Source organism: Sciurus carolinensis, chromosome 5 (genome assembly GCF_902686445.1).
Source record: "Sciurus carolinensis chromosome 5, mSciCar1.2, whole genome shotgun sequence".
Lineage (NCBI taxonomy): Eukaryota > Metazoa > Chordata > Mammalia > Rodentia > Sciuridae > Sciurus > Sciurus carolinensis.
Genome location: NC_062217.1, coordinates 151,018,332 through 151,042,201, shown reverse-complemented (window position 1 = coordinate 151,042,201; position 23,870 = coordinate 151,018,332). Strand labels below are relative to the sequence as shown.

At 40.4% G+C, this 23,870-nt stretch overlaps 1 protein-coding gene across 3 annotated transcripts in view; it reads right to left on the bottom strand.

Moving 5' to 3' along the window:
* Window positions 1–23,870, bottom strand: part of Sufu (SUFU negative regulator of hedgehog signaling) — a 108,137-nt gene that overhangs the window by 62,443 nt on the left and 21,824 nt on the right. For all 3 annotated transcript variants that reach the window (XR_007108757.1, XM_047552980.1, XM_047552981.1), the window contains exon 3: window positions 14,727–14,863. Coding sequence is in view for 2 of the 3 variants with exons in the window: in XM_047552980.1 (XP_047408936.1) it covers window positions 14,727–14,863 (137 nt within the window). In the remaining variant the exon portion in view is untranslated. The remainder of the gene's footprint in view (window positions 1–14,726; window positions 14,864–23,870) is intronic.

Below are 23,870 nucleotides of genomic sequence, written 5' to 3'. Positions count from 1 at the left end.
CCGAGATATAGTCACAACAATGTTCATAGCTGCTCAATTCACCATAGCCAGATTGTGGAACAAACCTAGATGCCCCTCAATTGATGAATGGATAAAGAAACTGTGATATACATACATATATATATATATATATATATATATATATATATATATATATATATATATATTATACACACACACACACACACACACACACACACCATGGAATATTACTCAGCTATAAAGAATAATAAAATTTTGGCATCTGCAGGTAAATGGATGCAGTTGGAGAGTATCACGCTAAGTGAGATAAGCCAATCTCAAAAAACTGAAGGACGATAAACAGATGATGACACATAACAGGGGGTGGGAGGGGGGCAAGAATGGAGGAAGAAGGGACTGTATAGAGGGATAAAAGGGGTGGGAGGGGTGGGTGGGGAATAACAGAATGAATCAAAAACTATTACCCTAGGTAAATGTATGATTACAAAAACAGTATGCCTCTACTTCATGTACAGAGAAACAAGATGCATCCCATTTGTTTATAATAAAAATGAATAAAAAAATATATAGGCAGAAAATCAAAAACCTTGAATCCAAGCATGTCTTAATTATGTATTAAAAAAAAAAAGTTTCACTCTCTAAACTAGTCTTTCCCCTCTCTCCTTAAAAGTCTTCATAGTTCCCATTGCCCTTAGAATCAAATCCAGACTCTCATCCCAACTTGCCTCAAGGCCCTGGACTTTCCATCCCTGCAGTGCCTCCCAATGTGCTACCACCTGTGCCTTTTCTCCCTCAGTCTTCTCTATTGGCAGAAGACACCTTTCAGTTCCTCAGTCCTCAAGCTCTTTCCTCTCCAGGGGCCCACACATGCTGTTCCCTTTGCCATAAAAGTCGTTCTCCTCATTCTTGGCCTGCAGTTCTGTCTTTTGTTGACAGAACTGCAATCTAAAATACGGCCTCCATTTTAATTCTTCTGGAGTACCCTGATCTTTCCCCTTCAGCAAATTTTATGGAATCCAATATTAATTTTCCTGTTTTTTTCAGTGTGTATCCACTACTTTAGGGCAGGTATCCTCTCTATTCCATATGGCTTCACTGGCATCTGTAGAACCCCTGTATGCAGCATTCACTTAAAAAAATTAATACAAATGAGGGCTGGGGGTATAGCTGAAGGGTGCTAGAGCACTTGTCCAGCATGTGTGAGGCCCTGGGTTCCATCCCCAGTCCCCCCCCAACCAAAAAGAAAAAGAAAAAAAATAGCTTCATTGGATGGTGATTATAAAGAAAACAAGCAACAATAGGTGTTGGAGAGGATGTGGGGAAAAAGGTACATTCACACATTGCTGGTGGGGCTGCAAATTAGTGCAGCCACTCTTGAAAGCAGTGTGGAGATTCCCTAGAAAACTTGGAATGGAACCACCATTTGACCCAGCTATCCCACTCCTCGGCCTATACCCAAAGGACTTAAAATCAGCATACTACAATGATACAGCCACATTAATGTTCATAGCTGCTCAATTCACAATAGCCAGACTGTGGAACCAATCTAGATGCCCCTCAATTGATGAATGGATAAAGAAACTGTGGTATATATATATATATATATATATATATATATATATACATACAATGGAATATTACTCAGCTAAAAAGAATAATAAAATTATGGCATTTGCAGGCAAATGGATGAAATTGGAGAATATCATGCTAAGTGAGATAAGCCAATCTCAAAAAACTGAAGGACGAATGATCTCGCTGATAAACAGATGATGACACATAATGGGGGGTGGGAGGGGGGCAAGAGTGGAGGAAGGAGGGACTGTACAGAGGGAAAAGAGGGGTGGGAGGGGTGGGGGGGAAGGAAAAAAATAACAGAATGAATCAAACATCATTACCCTATGTAAATGTATGATTATGCAAATGGTGTGCTGTTACTCCATGTACAAACAGAAAAAACATGTATCCCATTTGTTTACAATAAAAATAAATTAAAAAAAAAAAAAATAGCTTCATTGGAGGCTCAGAGGCCATACCATGAAAAGCCATGCTGGTTAGGCTGTTCTTGGAGGTTCTTTACCACTCACCAGCCATAGAGAATTCTCAGACCCATCATCACCTCTAAGCCCTTTTCCACATCTGAAAATTGCTGTATCAGATCTTCCTCTTTGTGCTCAAGAGTTACTTCTTTATTTACTTCCTTTTTTCCTTCCATCCCTTTCCTTTTCTTTTAGGCCTGAGGACTGAACTAGAGCCTTGCACATGCTAAGCATGCACTCTACCACTGAGCTATACTCCCAGCACCATTTACTTACTTTTAACTACAGAACAAGTTTTTTAAAAAAGTCTTGACGGGGGGCTGGGGAGATAGCTCAGTCGGTAGAATGCTTGCCTTACAAGCACAAGGCCCTGGGTTCGATCCCCAGCACTGCAAAAAAAAAAAGGCCTTGACAGAGGAAGACTGAGCTACACATGTAATTTTAACTTTAGGAATGGAAAGAGAAAGCAAAACTCAAGAAAACGCCATGATTCATTGAGATTCCATATATATGTGAAAGGTGTCTTCTGCATATCTATATATATATAAAACCTGACCTGTTGATTATTTGGAAGTGTCCCTGACTTCAGGAGATAGGCTGTGTCCCTCAAAAAAACTTTTTTAATTGAATTTTTTTTTTTTTTTAGGGCATTAGGGATTGAACCCAGAGGCACTTTACCACGGATCTAAATCACCAGCCCTCACCCCCTTTTTTTGGAGACAGGGTCTCACTAATTTGCTTAGGGGTTCACTAAATTGCTAAGGCTGGCCTTGAACTTGTGATCCTCCTGCCTCAGCCTCCGAAGCCACTGGGATTGCAGGCGTGCACTGCCATGTCCAGCACAATTTAACTTTCAAAAGTATGTCTGGTAACAATGAACTCCAATATAATGTGTAATTATAATACACCAATGAAAATATGGGAAAAGGGTAAAAATTTTTAAAAAGTACACTTATGGCAGGTTAAAAAAAAAAAAAAAAGGCTGGGGGTGGTGGGGCATTCTTCTAATTCCAGCAATTTGGAAGGTTGAGGCAAGAGAATTGCAAGTCTGAGGTCAGCCTGGGCAACTTAGTTAGAAACTGTCTCAAAAAAAAAAAAAAAAAAGACTGAGGATACAGTTCAGTGGTAGCAACCCTGGGTTCCATCCCCATTACTGCAACAAAGCACTCTTTGGTTGCGGTTGGGCTTTTTTTTTTTTTTTTTTTTTTTCCTTTCAGTCTTTTCTTTTTTGGGACTGGGAATCAAACCCAAGGCTTCACACATGCAAGGCATGCACTTTACCACTGAGCTACATCCCAGCATCAGACAAAGAATTTTTTTGGGTTCTTGTGCTAAATCTAAACTGTATGATACACAGGATAACAGCTTGCTCATCTTTCTAAACTTTGTGTGTGCTATTTCTCTCAGGCCAAGTAACCTAAGAAAGGGGATCAATTATCTAGGACTCAGCAATTTGTTGCAACAAAAATACTTACAACTTTTTATTATTTGTTGAAAACAATTATAACATTCACAGGATGACCATGACAGTATTACTATAACAATATATGCATTCATTTAACTTGCCCTCACTAAAAATATCTTTTAGCTGAATGCCTATAATCCCAGCATCTTGGGAGGCTGAGGCAGAAGGATCACAAATTCAAGGTCAGCCTCAGCAATTTAGTGAGACCCTCAGCAACTTAGCAAGATTCTGTCTCAAATTTAAAAATAAAAAAGGACTGGGGATGTAGCTCAGTGGTACAGTGGTATATATCTAAGTAATATAAAAGCATACAGGTAAAAAGAACATATGGATAAAGAAAAATGTCCAAAAAACATTAAATTTAAAAAGCAAGCTGAACCAGGCATAGTAGTGTACACCTGTAATCCCAATCATTCAGGAGGCTGGGGTAACAGGATTGCAAGACCAATACCAATCTGGGCAATTCAGTAAGAAACTACCTCAAAATTAAATTTTTTAAAAAGGGCCAGGGGATAGCTCAGTGACAGAGCACCCTGGGTTCAATCCTCACTAACATTAAAACAAGTGATAATTCCATCTAGATATATGTATTAAAAAGAAAATCTGGAACCAGGAACACCAAAGTTTTCTCATGGGGGGGGAACAAATTATGAAGGATTTTTACTTTCAGTGTCATATATTTCTGTTTCTATTTTTATAATGAACAAGTATTTCTTTATAATCAGAGGGAAGAAAGGTTAAGAAAACACATTCCTAGTGACAGTCTGTCAATAACACAGTTCAATCAGCCATGAGCTCCAGTGAGTCAGAGATATCCCTGCTCATGTGGGGCCATCATCTCCTTGATTGGGCCTAACTCACAAACTGAGTTGACTCAGCACATGTCATGAGGTTGCCATTAAACAGCAGCAAGTGAAGGCACTTGAATTTCTACAGTGTCAGTTACAAGGTTAGGGGGCCATGTTTCTCCTAAAAACTCAAGTGAAATTGCCTTGGAATTTGTGGTTAAAGGCCCACCAATGGCAGAACAGAGAACAGATGGCCTCTCCAGCAGAATTCTAAAGCACTCTAAAGTACAGTTCAAAAATCTAGCCCTGCTGAGTTGGGGAATGGTTTCTTTCTAATGAAACCCAGAGGGTGGGGGGCAGGGGAGAAGTCACTGGCAATCTGAAAAAAATAAGCTGGTCAGAAAATTAAAAGGGAATAGGGAAGTAAGAGGAACTGGCTGCAAAGCAGGAAAGACAGTTGTTGAAGTGTCTAATGGTAAAGTTATTGATGTGTTCACTACAGAACTTTCCAAATGATTCATGCCAGAAGATGGTTCAAATCTGCTGGAGCAGGTGAAATGACAGATACCCTTTCCTCTGGATTGAAACATTTTCTTCCCACATGATACTTCCATACTGGCCAGGGTCCTGACCAACATGTAAGGTTCCTCTGATCCCAGGCAAGGCTAAGACTTTTTAGGTGGGAGTGGTAGATATTGTTTTGCTCACCTGATGGCCATTCCCCTCTGCCTTAGTCTGTTTTGTGCTGCTGTAGCAAAATACCTAAGCTATAGCAAATTCCTAATGATAGGAACTACAAAGTAAAGAGTTTTATTTGGCTCATGATTCTGATAGTTGGAGGATCTAAATAGTACAGTGTCAATATCCTAATGAGGTGCTCCTGGCTTTGTCACAACATGGTGAAGCAGAAAGGGAAGTGGCCTCATGGCCAAGGTGTGCGGTTGGCCTCACTTCACAACAGTGTGCTCTTTTTTTTTTTTAGTTGTCAATGGACTTTTTATTTATTTATATGTGGTGCTGAGTAATGAACCTAGGGTCTCGCACATGCCAGGCAAGCGCTCTACCACTGAGCCACAACTCCAGCCCAATAGCATGCTCTTGCAAGAGCTCATCTAATCCCTCAAGAGCTAGAAGTCCTGCCAGACAGCACTGTGCCACCCCTCACTGCTATACTAGGGACCAAGCTTCACATGTGTACCTTTGTGGAGGATAAACGATATTCAAACCATATCACTCACCTAACAGAACCCTGGTTTTATATTTGTACATTTTCTTGGCCATGCCCTTTGAGGAACCAAGGCCATTTTCAGTCACAAGAGTTTGATCTGTTTCCTTGACATAAGTCTGGCAAATGGGATGCAAGGGGACATCAGTGAGAGGAGTTATAGGAAGTTTTGATTGATCTTTAATTTGAGTGACACAAGACAGACAATCTCTCTTACTGCTTATAGACTCTGTCAAGTGTGATTCCAGGATGTCAGGATACATGACATCCACCTTTTGAACATGAGAGAACCAATCTAAAAAGACAAGTCAAAGTGCTGAGGAAGGCAGAATAGAAAGTTAAAAAGAACTAGGTCCCTGACCATATCATTGAAGAGATGACACCAGTGCTGGAATGTCCCTTCAGATGATGTTATATATGATAAATTCCCTAATTGTTATGCTAGGTCATTCCAGTCAGGGTGCTCTATTACTTGCAGTCAAAACCATTCCCATAGATACAAGAAGACAGAAAAAAGATACCCACTTTATCTACACCTTCTCTAAAGATCTGACTTCCAAGTGTGACTGCACACCACCAATACTGAGGTAAGAGATGTTCCTACAACCCTGTGGAGCAAATGATTTTGGTACCCAGAGGCACATCTATTCTTTTTCTACCAATAGTTAACCATTGCTTCAGGTGACTTCCCTTCTACTCCATGTAGTTGGAAATGAGGAGGGGAGGACTTTAAACATAAATCCTGGTGTTCCACTGGACCACTGCCTCCAATAAAGGTGATCAAATGACTCAGGTAAGTCTTTCTCTAGGGCTGACATAGGAATGTTGGAAGAAAAGAGTCTTCTGCCTGCTGGGCTATAGATGGAGAGAACTTGAAACTAGGAATGGTGGTGCTCATCTGTCCTGGCACAAGAGAGAGCCAGTCTGTACTACAAGACCAACATAGAGAGTCACAGGCCTGTAGGCAATGAAGAAACAAATCAAGCCATACCTGAACCCTTGAATGTCCCAGATACCTGAACCAATAAAGTCTGTTATTGCTTAGCATAGTTTGAATTGGGTTTCTGTCACTTTCTTATAATTAGAAGAATCCAATTAAAAATAGTATGTGCCTACCTCCACATCTGGAAGTCTTCACCACCTCTGGATAATCTTTCCTGAGTCTTTCTCATTTCTATTTCCTTTTCTTTCCAGCTTAGCTTCCCTCCTCTCATCAAACCTGCCAAAGGGTAACTGTCCTCCATCAGGTCAGGGCTGTTATAGGACTCATCATTCTTCAGAGGCTGCCTCACACAGTCCCATAGCTGGGCATGGGTATCACCAGCACACTCCACACCCACCAGGGTCTCATCATTCTTCTTTCCTTGGCCTGCCTCTGCCCTGATGCTATTTCCAAGCCCAGATGGCAAAACTGGGGAGGCTATTTGGTTCTGGAAAAGCAGGTCTCAATATTCCACTGACTTAATTATACTGCCCAGCGTGTCCTCACATGCAGATGGATGGGTAGGTGGGGAGCTCCACATAAAGTTAAAGAGTTTAGGATGGACAGTACAAGCAAGGCAAAGTCATCAGACAGAATGAGGATGCCATTTACACATGTAGGTATATTTATGTACACATCAAGTACAAAATACACATTTTGTATAATATGATATATGTACCTTTGCAGAGTGTAACCATGCAGGGTTGAGTAATGCCTCCAAGTCACAGGCAAGTTCTCTCCGGAATTAATAAAGCATGCTCTGCTCTGAGAAAGTCTGACATGCTTAATCCCAATCTTATAAACATGTGCAGTAAGGAGCAATTATTCACACTATCAAAAGATTCTTCACCTTATTAAAGAATTTACAGTAAGGTCCATTTAATATACAATGACTCCACTGCATATAGAACAACGAAGACTGCCTAAGATTTCTGAGGCAACTACATAAATCAACTACATAAAATCAAGGAGCCACTTCTGAACTGAAAAAATTTTGGTTGTATGTGCTAGATAAAACAAGTCATTTGATTTGTACTATTGGTTTTCTGTGTAGGAGCAAGATAATGGCACCGTGACAACTAAGGCAGGTATCTGATTCAGGGACAAAAAGGCACTTCCTAATAGGGGTTTTGCTATTTAATAGGGTCTTTACTGTCACTGTCAAAAACAAAATCAAGGTATTCTTCTTGATTCACGTAATGTTTTAAAGACTGAATAATAATAATCACAGGTAATACTTATATAGTACTTACTGTAGATCAGGCACTGTTCTAAGTGAGTCATTTCATCCTCTTACTGTGCAGTTACTATTATTATCTGGGCTTTATAAATGAATAAATGGATTTAAATGCTGCCTAAGGTCAGGAGGCTTTAATTGGCAGAACTGAGATGAAGGCAGGCACTCTTGGTACAGGGGTTAAATATTCTTAAACCGCCTTCCTATGCTGCCCCATGATATGGCAGGCATGTGCAGGAAGGAGAATCATACATGGAAGAGGAGTGGAGATGGGGCCTACTCAGGTTATTAGCAACAAGTTCAGGCATGTGGTACTGAGAACTATGCAATGAAATAGGAAAAAAAATTTTTAAAAAGGGGCTTGGGGATGTAATTCAGTGGTAGAGTACTTCCCTAGTCACACGCAAGGCCCTGGGTTCAATCCCCAGTACAACCAAAAAATATGTTTTTATATAAAACTATAATGCATCAATTAAAAAATAATGACTTGGGAGGATGAGGCAGGAAGTCACAAGTTCAAAGTGAGCCTCAGCAACTTAGTGAGGCACTAAGCAACTCAGCAAAACCCTATCTCTAAATAAAATATAAAAAAGGGTTGCAGATGTGGCTCAGTGGTTAAGTCCCTGGGTTCAATCCCTGGTACCAATGAGTAGATAGACAGACAGATAGAAGGAAGACCAATAGAGTTGAGGAAGATCAGGGGGAGGGATGAGAGGAAGACAGCACTGGGGATTGAAATTGGGAAAACTATGTTATATGTATTTATGAATATATCAAAAATGAAATCTGCTATTATGCATCACTATAATACACTAAAAATATTTTAATTTTTTTTTTTTAAAAAGAGGATTATGCTGCTGGAAGTTAGAACAGAGGAAGGGTAGCAACACAAAGGAGGTTTCTGAAAGAACTTGTCTATTTCTTGATTTGAGTATTAAGTTTGTGAAAAATCAAAAGCACTGTTACATGTGTTCTGTTTATACACATATTTTCATGAATAAAAAGCTAAAAGACGCACACCTATAATCCCAGGGGCTCAGGAGTCTAAGGCAGGAGGATCGCAAGTTCAAAGCAAGCCTCAGCAATTTAGCAAGGCCCTAAGAAATTCAGCAGCAAGACTCCATCTCTAAATAAAATTTTAAAAAGGGCTGAGATGTGGCTCAATGGTTAAATGCCCCTAGGTTCAATCCCTGGTATGGGGGGGGGGCGGGGCTGAAAGATGATATGGTATATATCATAATCCTAAACCCATAATCCCAACTACCTGAGGGGCAGAGGCAGGAGGACTGCAAGTTTGAGTCTAGCCTGGGCAACTTAGTGAGACTGTGTCCAAAATAAAATAAAATGAGCTGGAAATGTAGTTCACGGTGGAATACTTGCCTAGACTGTGCAAGGTCTTGGGTTCAATGCTCAACCACACATACACAAAAAAGCTGACAGATGAAAAGATGGATTTTGGAACTATTATGAATGATTTTTGTATTCCTGTATCTTCCAAATGTTCCAGAATGTCATTATATTAAGCATTAGCAATAAGTCACTAAGTAAGGCATCATGGAACGCGCAGGACTTGCGATCCAGCAGCGATTAGTCATGTGGATAATTCCCAAATCTCTCATTGTGCAGCCTGAGATATGCAGTTCACCAGATGACAGTTGAGACACAGGCAATACACCATAGTGGTAAAATGGGTGCCACTAAGAGTACACTACCTGGATTCAAATCCTGCCTTTGTACCAGGGATTGAACCTGGGGTGCCTAACCACTGAGGCACGTCCCCAACCCCTTTTATTTTTTATTTTGAGATAGCATCTCACTAAGTTGCTTACAGTCTTGCTACAGTGCTGGCTTTGAACTTGCGATCCTCCTGCTTCAGCTTCCCAAGCCACTGGGATTACAGGTGTGCACCATCACATCCTGCTAGATGTGATCTTAAATGTGCTACTTAACCTTTCTGTATTGTCTTCTTTCTGCAACTATAAAAGTGGTGTAACAGTATCTAACTCACGGAACTTGTCTGCATGTTAATGAAGCACTACTGGTCATGCAGTCATACAGGATATTCTGGTAAACATTAGCTCTTATCTTCATCACTATTTAGGTCTTTAGCCATGGTTTCCCACCTTAAAATCAGTTATAATTTACTTTTCTTTATCATTTTCCTATTATCTAAATAATTTACTATTATTCCCTACCATGTTCCAAAAAGAATTTAAAGTAGACTCATTTATTTTTTAAGTGGTACAATCAATCATATCACAGAAAATCTGGAAAAAAGGAAGTCATGAATTGTACTTTTCGAAGTGTAGTCAGCCTGCCCTGAAGGGCCTAACATGATCTGCAGGTACAACCTACAGAGGTCACATTAGAATGCTCTAAGAGGGATCACTGACGCAGAAGGGACCGCAGAGTACATACTAGTCAATATGTACTCAAGAAACAGTCATGTGGGTGGGGATGGGAAGGATGGTAAATTGAGACAGACATTATTACCCTATATACAGGTATGAAAAAAAATTTTTTTAAAAATATTTATCACTGTCAAAAAAAGATAATAAAATAAATAAAAGTAAAAAATAAAAAATAAAAAAACAAAATCACAAAAGCCAGGAAATTCCACATGTAGAAGAAGAGCTTCTAAACACTGCATGTGCAAAAGATAGTTAAGTGTAAATAGCAGCAGTGATCCTAACTTTGGTTTCATTGTGTTTAGAAGCATTTAAATTATATCACAATTAAAACTGGAAAAAGAAAAAAGAAAAAAAGAAACAGCCAAAACCCTTTTGTTTGTTTAATTTTCGGTTTTTGGCAGTACTGGGGATTGAACCCAGGACTTCACATATGCAAGGCAAGTGCTCTACCACTGAGCTATGAACCCAGCCCACAGCCACAATTTTACTATGAAAATTTCCAGTCCTGTAGAAGAGTTGACAGTACAAAGAATACCTAAATACCCTCCACCATGGGCTGGGGATATAGCTCAGTTGGTAAAGTGCTTGCCTTGCAAGCACAAGGCCCTGGTTTCAATCCCCAGCACCGCAAAAAAAAAAAAAAAAAAAAAAAAAAAAAAAAAAAAAAAAAAAAAAAAAACCTATCCTCCACCTAGTCTCACCAGCTGTTAACATTTTGTCACATTTGCTTGCTCTTCTCTTTCCACACACATTTACTTATTTATTTTGATGAATCATTTGACAAATTAAGTTGCAGGTATCATGTCATTCTATCCATAAATCAGCCATTATCTCCCAAGAAGAACATTATCCTATGTTACCATAATACCATAATCACATCTAAGGAACTTCACAGAAGTATAATACTATTATCAAAGACACAACTAGGTAATAGTATTAATATACTATATAATACTGTGTTACTTAGTATACAGTCATAATATATATTCATATTTTTCCAACTGTCCAAATGACTTTTTTAAATTCTAATTCAGGATCCAATCAAGGATCACACAGTACATTTAAACTGTCACATTTACTTTAACCTAGGACAATCCACTCCCCTTGTCTTTTCATGTCTTTAATAGCATTGAAAATTTTGAAGAATTCTGCTATCTTGTAAAATGTTCCACAATCTGAACTTGTCTGATTGCTGATAATTAGATTCACGTTCAATACTTTTGTAAAGTCCTTGTTAGTTGATGTTTCATACTTCACATTGCATCTCATAAAGAGGTACATAATATTAATTTTTTCATTATTAATTCTGCTAGTGGGATGACTGCTCAAACATGTCTATTGTAGGGCTGGGGGTACAGTTCAGCAGTAGAGTGCTTGCCTAGCATGTGCGAGGCCCTGGGTTTGATCCCAGCACCACAAAACAAATAAACAAAAAAATCTCTCTCTCTCTCTCTCTCTCTCTCTCTCTCTCTTTTAAGTCTAAGTTATTTTTTTAAGCTACCTTTGCCACAAAGGAATCAGTATAATGGTCATCATTTGATAAAAGTAAGGAAAGTAAGCTTAAAGTCCTACGCATTTCTCTGGTCCATGGAGAGTAATGGTTCAAACCAGTGCTATGGTTCCCAGTGCCTGAGTAATGGCCCAAGTTCTTTACTCAACTTCATAGTCAATAGGAAGTAGATTCACATGAGAATTGTGGTTTAGAGTACGGTTATTATTTCCCTAGGGAAAGGGCTAGGTCGTGATGCAGAGATGGGGATAGGTGATAAATTTGGGTCTCTCATGCTCTCCAATGTGAGACTTGAGGAAACTATTCAGCAGGCTCACTACACTCTGGGGAGTGTGACGGAAGTCAGGGCCTTCTTACTTGTGAGCTGAGCCCTCTTTGCTCTGGGCATCACCTGTGGGCAGGGATGACCTAACAGCCAAGAAACCCAGATGTCACCATGATTGTGACCTGTTTTTTCTCTTCTTATTATTATTTTTATTTATTTATTTATTTTTTTGGTACGGGATTGAAACCAGGGGTGCTTAACCACTGAGTCATATCCCTAGCCCTTTTTAAAATAATTTTTTTTTAAATTTTGAGACAGGGTCTCATTAAAACTGATTAGGGCCTCACTGAAGTTGTTGAGGCTGACCTCAAACTTGTGAGCCTCCTGTCTCAGCCTTCTGAGTCACTGGAATTACAGGCCTGTGCCACCATACCCAGTTTCTTTTTCTCTTCTTAATAATAAGTAAACTGTTGTATGACTCTTTGAGTCCTTGTGAATTTTTTGCTACCCGACAGACTTTTTACCCAGTGGTTTTAGCAGTCACTGATAATCTTTGCTTGAATCAATGATCACATTAATAGTTGCAAAATGATCATTAGTCTGTAGGTAAAATGAACCTTGGCAAATCAAATCATATTTTCCCATTGACTTGCAATATAATTTCAGAATTATTTCATAACCAGTTGCAGAAGTTCGTCTACTTGCCTTACACTTGACAGTGGTCCATAACACCAATTTCTCTAACCTCTATCTACTTGGACAGTATCCATATGAATGCATGGGCTTAAGCAGTGGGCAAGGAATTAGTTACCTGTCTATACAAGCAAGATTCCCCAGTCTTTAAAGTCCTGTTTTCCCTGTCAAGAAAAGTCTACGGGGCTGGGGAAATAGCTCAGTTGGTAGAGTGCTTGCCTTGTAAGCACAAGGCCCTGGGTTCAAATCCCCAGCACCCAAAAAAAAAAAAGAAAAAGAAAAGAAAAGTCTACTTTAGGGCTTGAGATGCGGCTCAGTGGTAGAGTGCTTGCCCAGTATGCATGAGGTCCCGGGTTCACTCCTCAGCACCATAAAAGAAAAAAGAAAAGTCTACTTTCCCCAAAACAGTGTCATGTCAGAGTTACCTTCAGACACACCAAGAAGGGAGAGAGGGAGACACAAAGGGCTTAGGTGTCGGACTCTTGGCACAATTTTAAAAGGTTCTATAAACTATATTGGGACAGTACCAAATTACATGAGCCAGATGCTTCAGGCAGCCTGTTTCTCTGGCTCTGTGACTATTACTTCTTCCTGATCAACAGTCCTTTAGAGTTCAAACACCATCCCCAGACCAGCTGTTTCAGAATCCCCTGGGAAGCTGGTTAGGAAACATATGCCCCTATCCCACCTCTGGCCAACTCAATTAGAGCCCTGCAGGGAGGTATGGGAATCAGTGTACTGACAAACTACCCAGGGGAGCTTGAATAACCAGGTTTAGAAATTCCTGGTTAGAGAAGACCCACTGTAGCCCCTAGGAGTGGACTATCTCATAGGACACACAGTGGTGGATGGCAGTTATGGAGCCATCTCATTATGTGACAACCACCCGGCCAGCAACTGACTCCCAGAGGTCTAGAACAAGGGTAAAAGGATTAAACAGATGCAACAAGTCTATTGTATCTACATTATCTATTTGAAGCTTTGAAAAAGCCACTGTACCTAGAGAAGCTATTGATCTATGGTTCTCCAAATTCAGACTTTAAAAGTATCTGGGAACTTCACTTCCTAAAGAGTCTACATCTGAGGTTTCCATGAGGTCTAAGAATATGTGTTTGCAACAAAGTTTTCAGATACACAAGGTACAAGAGGCCCTGGCCTAGATGCTTCTCTGCACTTAGATATGACAGTCAAGGAGCAAAAGAGTTGGGGAAAAGTGTCTCAGCCTGCCTTTGAAGGCTACTCACCAAACTGAAGAAACAAAATATGAGGTCACAGCCAGGCAAAGTGGCACATGCCTGTAATCCCAGTGGTTCAGGAGGCTGAGGCAGGAGGATCATGAGTTCAAAGCCAGTCTCAGTAACTTATTGAGGCACTAAGCAACTAGGTGAGACACTATCTCTACATAAAATATAAAAAAGGGCTGGGGATGTTGCCCAGTGGTTAAGTGCCCCTGGGTTCAATCCCCAGTTTCGAAAACAAAAATGAAAACACCCCTGAGGTCATGTGGGAAGTGCTCAATGAGCAATTCATCACCCGTACAGAAATATCAGATGATACGAAGCCTTCAGGACATTTCACTCCAACCTTTCATCCCAGAAGAGGATATAGGCAGTCTGAGCCAAGTAAGACTAAGACCCCCAACACAAAACACCCATTTCAGGATCCATATCAGCAGTCTCCAGCAGTTTCCATGAGCAAAGAACAATCCTCGCAGGATGGGAGCTGTGAAATATCTGAATTAAAAAATATTTGACTGTCTAGGCCTTGCCTGATTCTAGCTTCCCCTTCACCCTGTGAAAGAGAAAGTTCCTCACGGTTCTCTTTTTCCCTCTGTCCCAACTCCTACTATTAACTGAGCCCAAGACAAGATTAGCATGTGTCCTTGTGGTCCTACCCAGAAAACAGTCAGACCACTGGGAGCAGGGAGCAGGAACCATGCTAATTATGGCAGACTGCAACAAGGACAGAGTGTCAAGGGCAGTGGCTTAGGGACATAACCCTCTCTGCTATGGGACAGATAGCTTTCTATACAGGAAAGGACTCCACAGACATTAAAATATGCCTGCAAGTTCCCAAAGTTGACCAGGCTCATGGCAACAGGAGCAGCACACCAACAGCCCCTGGACTCTTACCTGACTGGAACACATATCGGGCCAGGCCCTGCATTAGCTCTGCGGGCCATGTTGGTGGGGCAGACTCCCCGGTTTCTCTCTTTAGGCGAAATGTCAACTCAAAGCCAAAACCACTAGGTCCATCTGTTCCAGTAAACCTGAAAAGAATAAAAAGCAAATGTTTTAAGTTCAACTACCTTAGGAAAAATATTGTTTGAAAGTTTAACCAAAGCTCCCTACTTTGTGTGGGGCCTCAGCATACAAACCTTTCATTCAGGGGAATCTTCCACTGTATGAGCCCTGGTGGGGAAGAAGGACCTCGGGACCTCAAAAGCCTTTAAGGAACTAGAATTCTTGCCTTACTCTCCTGATAGGTGTTGACACATGTATACAACCTGAGCCTAGCCATACTTCCCTGTTGGCACTCTGAATTATGAGTTCGAGATTTTGTGGCTCTAGAACATTCCTTTTTGTACGACTGAGGCAATATTACTGAAAATCTTCCTCACCCATGTTCCTTACTCCTTCAAGTTGCTCATAAGCACCCACTTCGTTTGCTAAGGATACATGTCCTGTGAGTCACCAGAAAGGCTGTGTGCTCTGTGAGGACAAGACCTTTGTTCACTCTACCCCACAAGGTACAATCCTTGGCTGCGCTGGCTGGCCTCCAAAGTCAGCACTGCAGATTGGTCCCCAGGCAGATTCCAAACACTGAGTGGGCCTATCTTCTTCCTGAAACCTAGTACCCCAGGTGCCTGCATCAGTCAACACTGCTCCTCCAGAAACCACAAGCACTCTTCAACCAGTGGAACGTGAAGCATTACAGTTTGCCTCCCTTCCCATCTCTAGGTGAACCTGAATGATGAGGAATATTGGTTCTATGGTCACAACTCCTTCCAGGGGCAGTAAGACAAGGTCAGAGTGCCAGCCTCCCTGTCTGCTAAGAAATGCTCAGAAGTCCTGAGTCTCAGGGAAGTTCATGAAATAGACTGCTGCTAGAGAGAGCAGTGATTTGGGTCAGAGGGCAGAGTCTGGTTAGTGGGGTGCCATACCTCCTCATGTGAGGGAGGCATCCAGGTAGGAGTTCTTGACAACTCCATGAGGCCTGCCAGCACAGGAAGGGTTAAAAGTTAAAATATGTTCATGATATAATTTTCAGTAATTACATCTTGTACAAACAGCAGCCATAATGACTATACACATGTAAACTCCCCAGCATACAAATACAAACCATAAACTAAGATGACAGCCAATACCTTGCTAGCCAAGCTCCTGGAACAGGTGATCAGAGGGGAGAATTCTCAAGGGCTCATGACACAGTCAATGTTCAACCCTGAAATTTCTTGTAGCATCTTTTCTTCATCAACCACCCCAAGAGGCCAGGGAGAAAGACTGGATAGAAACAGAGTTCAATGTCTGAAACTGGTATCAATCCTAGCCTTGGCTTTGGGTGCCTGGGGGAACTTGGCTCTCCTACACCATAGGGAAGAATTACCTCTAAGAGGCTAAATTCAATTTCTTTTGGATTGAAAAGGAATCCTTAGAAATCATCATGGTCTGGGCTGGGGTTGTGGCTCAGTAGTAGAGCACTTGCCTGGCATGTGTGAGGCACTGGGTTCAATTCTCAGTACCAAATATAAATAAATGAATAAAATAAAGGTCTATCATCATCCAAAAAAAAAAAAAAAAGAAAGAAAGAAATCATCATGGTCAAGCCCAACTGTATTTAAAATACAGTGTCCATGGTCTACATTTTCTCCAATTATTTAGCAATATAGGAAGCAGACTCCATTTGGAGGATACACCTGTAGAATTTTGGAGATCAGCTAGAAGATGCTTAAAAGTGACACTACTTGAGTTATTTTATTTCCTTGCTGAATCACACTGTTTGGGATGAATTCAATGCAGCGGGGGCTGAGGGAACAGCTATGCAAACAGGTTGTAAAAGCTGCCTCCCTGAGACTGCAGGTCAGAAGAGGTGAAAACCTGAGGGTAATGCAGATTGACTCTAAAACTCTGCAAAAGGAGATGGGTCACTAGGGCAAAGGGAAAATTTTAAGCAATCACCAATTAGAGGCAGCTTTGTGAAAAGTATCAGACCATTATTCCAGGGCTTTCATCTTGGGCCAAGGAAAATACATGATTTCTAACCACAAAACTTGAGACACAGACTAAAAGGAACATGTTCATCTTGGGCTGCACAATGGGGAGAATCTTGAGATGGAGATCCATGTCCACACAGAACTATTTCACTAAGGAGGGCTGTGTGCACACCCACGTATGGATGTACATCTGCACACATGCATGTGTACACCATCTGTCTCCACCCAGAGTGCTTTCTGGGCCAGCTCTGTGGTGGGCAGGCCAGCCCTCACTTGGCTATAGGGGAGGGCCAGGCTTGGCCAGATGGTCTCCACCTGCATTTGATTACCACCCACTAGGCTGGCTGGACGCAGCCTCCATACTCTGAAACATGAGTCTCAGGATAAAGGCACAACCTGGGCCTGTCAGAAAGTCTCTTTTTCAAAGGCTGCCCAGGCAATAGCCAAGTGACAAGGTCATTCAGTCTTTAACGTCTCCTGGAGGGACCTGGCTTGGTCTGCACTTCCTCATATGAGGGCTTCTGCCAAAGTGGTTTTATCTGACCAGTGAATGAATCCCCTCCAAGGGAGCAGCTGTCTCTCATGTCTTCTGAGAGAGGAAGGCATGAGAAGAAACTGGCATGTGCAGAAGGTGGGATCTGGGTCAGTGCAAAGAATTTTTCTAACATAAAAAGCTGCTTAAATACTGGCTGGTGGTAAATGGGGCCAATAAAAAATTTCTTCCTATAGCAATTTTTAACAGAATGAGTTAAAGATCTTCCCAGTCTGATAGGATGGGGGTAAGGGGTCTGTCTTCTTGTAGAAGGATGGATGAAATGGGCCCTCAAGACTGTTTTCAGTTCAAGAACCCCTGATCCCACTCACTGGGGTGTCCTGGGGATAAGCTGGCCAGCAGCTGGCAAGCCAACACAATGACTGGGTTGGCCTCATAACAACAGCAAACCTGCCAATTGAACACACGCCTTGAATCCTAGACACACAAATGCCCAGCCATCAAAACTTATTCAAAGGCCTCTCCTAAATCATCTCAACTAAGAAGGTATCAATCAGTCCAATAGGTCAAAATGACCACATGACTTTCTACAGGAAACACATGACTGAGGACACAGAAAGAGCCAATCTAAATAAAAGCTTGCATCTAATGCTTGACATCACTAGTCATTAGGGAAATGCAAATCAAAACCTCAGTGAGTCATGCATGGTGGCACATACCTACTAGCCAGCTACTCAGGAGGATCGGAACTTGAAGGCCAGCCTGGGCCTTAAAGAGAACCTGTCTCGAAATAAAATCAAAAGGGCTGGGGATGAAGTTCAGTCATAGAGAGCTTGCCTAGCATGCCCTGGGTTCAATCCTCAGTACTATAAAAACAAAACAAAACAATAACAAAAACACCATCTCAGCAAGATAATATTCCACAGCCTCTAGGGTCTCATAAGATTATAATGGCCCTGAAAAATTTCTATCAGCTGGAGACATTGTAGCTACTATAACATCATAGGACAATACTTTACTCATGTGTTTGTGGTGATGCTATACTGCCAATCATATAAAAGTATAACATACAATCATGTACAGTACTTGGTAATTTTTTTTTTTTTTTTGGAGGTACTAGGGATTGAACCCAGGAGTGCTACATCCCTAGTCCTTTTTTATTTTTTATTTTAAAATAGGGTCTCAAGATGGGCATGGTATTAAAAGATACGGAGATAAAAGACAGTAAGACTGATGATCCTAACCCTGTGCAGACCTAGGCTAATGTGTTGTGTCTTAGTTTTTAACAAAAATGTTTTTAATTTTTTGGTGCTAGGAATTGAACCCAGGGCCTCATGTATGCTAAACAGGTGCTCTACCACTGAGCTACACGCCCAGTTCCAACAAAATAGTTGAACATTAAAATTTTTTTCATTAAAAAAGCTTACAGAACAAGGATATAATGAGAGAAAATATTTCTGTAATTGTAAAAGTCAATGTTTTACAAAAATTAAAAAGTTTATAAAGTGAAAAGTTAAGTTTATAAAGTTTATAAAAAGCTATTTATAAAGTTACAGTTAAGTTTATTATTGAGAAAAATTTTCATAAATTCAGTGTAGTCAAAGTATTTAGTGTTTATAAAGTCTATAGCAGTGAAAATTATGTCCTAGGTCTTCACATTCACTCATCACTTACTCACTGACTTCCAGTTCTGTGCGCGTCAATCATTGCATGTGCCCTATGCAGGTATATCATTAGTTATCTTTTATAGCATTATTTTTCTGTATATTCTATTTATATACACAAATACAAATGTTACAATTGCCTACAGCATTCAGTATATAACATGTTGTACAGTTTTATGGACCAGGAGCATCAGGCTATACCATATGGCCTCAGTGTGTAGTAGGCCTACTAAGTGTGCACTACAGTTGTATACTTACAGTCTATGATGTTCACACAAAATGGACTAAAGATGCATTTCTCAGAACATATCCCTGTTAAGCAAAGGCATGACTGTATAAGTCTTTTAAGTTCATGACAAGATGTCTGACTTCACTCATAATAAGAGAAATGCAAATTAAAGCATATTAAAACAACCATGAGATATTGTTCTCATCTATCAGATTGGCAAAAATTAAAATATGGTTTTACATTCTGTTGGCAAGGTTGTGGGGAAAAAGAAAATCTCATATTCTTGTGGAGATACAAATTAGTACTATCTTTATGGAGGGGAATTAACACCTAACAAAAAAATATCTTTACCACTTCTAAGAATCTGTAATTGCAAAATACTGGAAACCACCAAAATGTCCATTTATAGGACAACGATGTGGTTCAAAGGCTACTATGCAGCTATAAGAATGAATGAAAAACTCTATAAGCTGATGTGGACACTGTTGAGTAAAAAAGCAAAAGAATCTACAGTATGCTTTTGAGGACAAAAGAAGGGAAGATAGAAAAATGTACATATATTAGCTCATTTATACAAAAAGTCACATGGGAAGGATAAGTGGGAAACTGAGATTGGTTGCCTGTATGCAGTAGGTGGGAATGAGACAGAAAGGACTGCAGGGGTAGAAGATAACATTTTTCTGAATATTCCTTTTTGTACAGTTCTCACTTTTGGATCCATGCTAACATTTTCACATACTCAAAGCAAGTAAAATAGAATCAATGAGGATGGAGGAAAATGCTAAAATGCAATTTGAACAAAATTAACTTAATTGCAATTATCTTATCTGACTGTGGTTAAATAACTATGACCACACTGAAGATGGGGGGAAAAAGAGAGGTTAGGAGGTTATTTAAGTAACTTTTGTACAGTTTTTTGACCATATATTTTCAGGCTAAAGACAAAAAGAACCGTAAACAAATATTAAACTGTAGCCAGTTGATTTACTTTTGCATTAGTTGGGTAATTCTGATGCTGCATTATGTATAAATGTATTGTGTATAATGAAAATTGGGTTTCTCTCACTGTCACAGAAATTAAAAATTGGTAAATAGTCAGTCACAGTGGCCCATGCCTGTAATCCCAATGACTTTAGAGACCAAGGCAGGAGGATGGCAAGTTTGAGGCCAGCCTGAGCAATTTAGCAAGACCCTGTCTCACAATTTTTTCTTTTAAATTAGTAAATATATGTCAGTTAGAAATATGTTAACAACAACAATAACAAAAATGCAGGCTAGAATTAACTCCCCAGGAATAGTTTTAAAAATGAAGGAATCAGTATGAATTCATGGTATTTTATAGAGAGAGATAGAAAGAAAAGGAAAAAGAGTGTGCTTGTGTATGTGAGTACAAGACAAAGGTACATGGCAACCCTGTACCTTGTCAATTTTGTTGAACACCTAAAACTGTTTTAAAGTCTTTTAAAAAAAGCCATGCAAAATGACATGTGCCTATAATCCCAGTATATGGAACACAGTAAGTATAATTAAAGTGCCAGCTATTATTAGCTATTATTTATAGTAGTTGTTTCCCATTCTGAAAATTCACCCTAAAAGAATACTCTTGTATTTGGAAAAAGCCTTTCGCATAAACATAATCAGCAGTATTTATAAGAGTAAAAAATTTAGAAACACTTTAAATGTCCTACAAGTAGGGTAATTATGTAAATTCTGGTACACGGTGTGGTAGGACATTACACAGTCACTAAAAACCAGGGCTAGCAGGAAAGCAGGGACTGATCTGTGAGCTTTGAGAGGCAAAGCTCTTCACCTCTACCTGGTGAAGAACAGTAAGTTTATATCTGAACTCTATCCTACAGTCTCTATTATCAATACCTCCTTTTCAAATGTTCATGAAATTATAACCTTTGCCCACTGCTGATAGAAATGTAAAAGGATACAGCTGCTGTGGGAAAGAGTGAGGTGGGTTCTTCACAAAATTAAACACAAAATCACCATGTGATCAGCAGTTCCACTTCTGCTTGTACACCCAAAAGACTGAAAGCAGGGCTCTGAACACCTGTTTCACAGCAGAGTTATTCACAACAGCAAAAAGGTAAAAGCAACTTAGCTAAGAACCTATTAATGGACAAGTGGATTAAAAAAAATGTAGATACCTATAATGGAGTATTATTTAGCCTTAAAAAGGAAGGATATTCTGACACACACATAGATGAAGACTGAAAACACTATGCCAAATGAAAAAAAGTCAGATACAAAGGACAAACACTGTATGATTCGCTTATACAAGGTACTCAGAGTAGTCAAATACATAGAGACAGAAAACAGAACAGTGGTTTCTCAGGACTGAAGGAAGCTGGCAATGGGGAGTTATTATTTTTTAATGGGTACATAGTTTCAGTTTGAGAAGATATAAAAGTTCCAAAAATTGTTGGTGATGAGGTTTGTACACCAATGTGAATATATTTAATTCCACTGAACTATACACCTAAAACTATTGAGAAGGGTGAATTTCATATCATGCAGATTTTAGCAAAAGTAAATGGTCATAAAAAAACATGACACAAAAGTAAACAAAGTATGATTCAAAATATGTGTTTAGCTGGGTATAGTTGTGCATGCCTATAGCCCCAACTATTGGGGAAGCTGAGGCAGGATCACTTGAGTCCAGAAGTTTGAGGTCAGCCTGGGCAACATCAATGAATAAATGAATGAAATGAAATGAAAAAATAAAAACAGTGGAGAAGACATAAGGAGGAATAGAGCCCTGCCCAAGGCTAAGGTCTAAGCGGCAGGGGCAAAATGGTGAACCGGCCAGCAATAACCGAGAAGCTGAACAATAAGGAAGAGGCACATCAGATAGTCTCAGTCTTGGCCTTCTTGGGCCCTCTGGAGGCCACAGGATGGACTTAGGGTAGAACTTACATAAAACTATACCTCTCCAGGATCCCAATAATAGGCTAGAGAAGAGCCAGCAAAATGGCCACAAATACCGGCTGTGGAGATTGACTGAGGTGATGCCAACCCCATCTCTACCATCCTCTGGCTGATCCTGGGGCAAGTTTACTTACATGTACCCCAGATACTTCATCTGTATAGCTGGGGTGAAGACACTCACCCCAGAGGGCAGTGGGAGACTTTCTGGGATAGCACAGAGTCTGGTACCAGAGAGTATCCTCATGCATGCATGCCTACTCATCTTTCCTCTTACTGATTGCTAGAAACAGTCCCTGCTCATCATTTTCCCTGAGAACTTCCACAGATGCCTGTAGCTTCCTACCTCCCAGGTTCTGGGGCATAATGGGCCTAGTTCTTCCATCCTGAATCTGCCAGCTTCACATAATTTCCTGGTCTTGGATTCCTTCCAAAGTCCTCAAACCAAACCTGAAAGTCTTCCTGACTGCTACCACACTTTGAGTGACAGCCATTACAGTGGAATTCAACAAATAATTCTAAATAAACATTTGCAGAGACGATGCTTTCACTTTGAACAATTCACAATTACTTATACTTCATCAACCATTTGGAAATGATGTTTGGTGACAACACAAGTACCATACTGGATAGTAAAACTCTGTAAAGTTATTTTGAAATATGTTTATATGGTAATATTTTGAGAGAGCTAAAAAAAAAAATTAGCTTCCCACTATATTAAATCGTTGTATAATCTTAAAAAAAAAAAAAAAAAAAAGGAAAGAAAGAACACATTGGTTAAGGCTGGGGATACAGTTTAATGGTAGAATACTTGGGCAGCATGCACAGGGTCCTGGGTTCAATTACCAGCACTAAAAAAAAAGAAAGTGAAAGAAGAAGAAAGAATACATCAATGGAGACTAGACTCACACTGTGAGCTGGGAGTACGATAAGGCCGCAATGCAAGCAGCCACCTTTGAGTTTTAACTCTGAATTTTATATGCTTTTTTTCTGCTAAAAACCTGTCCAAACAGATTCGTGGAATACATTTGCCTCACTCAAGTAACCCTTGCCTTAGACCCCCTTGCTGGAAGCCAAGGACCACATTCCCACAGCATTCCTCAAGTTTAAAAACAGTAGCTCCCAGGACTGATTCAGCTGAGAATCCAGCCAAACAAACTCTCCTGGCTCCCAATACTTTGGCTGCTTAACTCTGTCCTGGGCTCTCAGTGAGCAAAGTACTTCCCAGACTGAGGCATCAAATTTAAGAAAAGTCCATGCCAGGAGCAGCAGACCCTTTCTTAAACAGTGGTGGAAGCTCACAGTCAACTCTGGAGATCTATCCACTGTACCTTCTTCCCTCTACTCCCAACCCCCACAAAGAACCAGAGGCTCAGTCCCAGGGGGATCTCAAGCCAGTGTGGCACGCTATGGGAACTCTGTCAGTTTCCACTCTTGGCTTTGGTTTCAAGCAACATCTTTATAAAGTCTTTTTAAAAATTAAAAAAGGCTGGGCCAACAGAGGAAAGATCACAGCCAATTTGGGAAGTGAGGTGTCCTCTCAACGCAGGTATGCAGCTTGAGGGCTTCTTACTGACCCAAGAGCCAAGGTAGCTTACCTAACCAGGGGCCCCGGATCCACCCACTCTCTTCCAATACTTTGGGAAGTCAGCCACCCCAGAAGATCAGACAGAGTAGTGAAATAAATCTTTTCAGGATCTCATCCCCTAAGGGCAAGGATTGTACTATTTGTGTGTTCTGTAC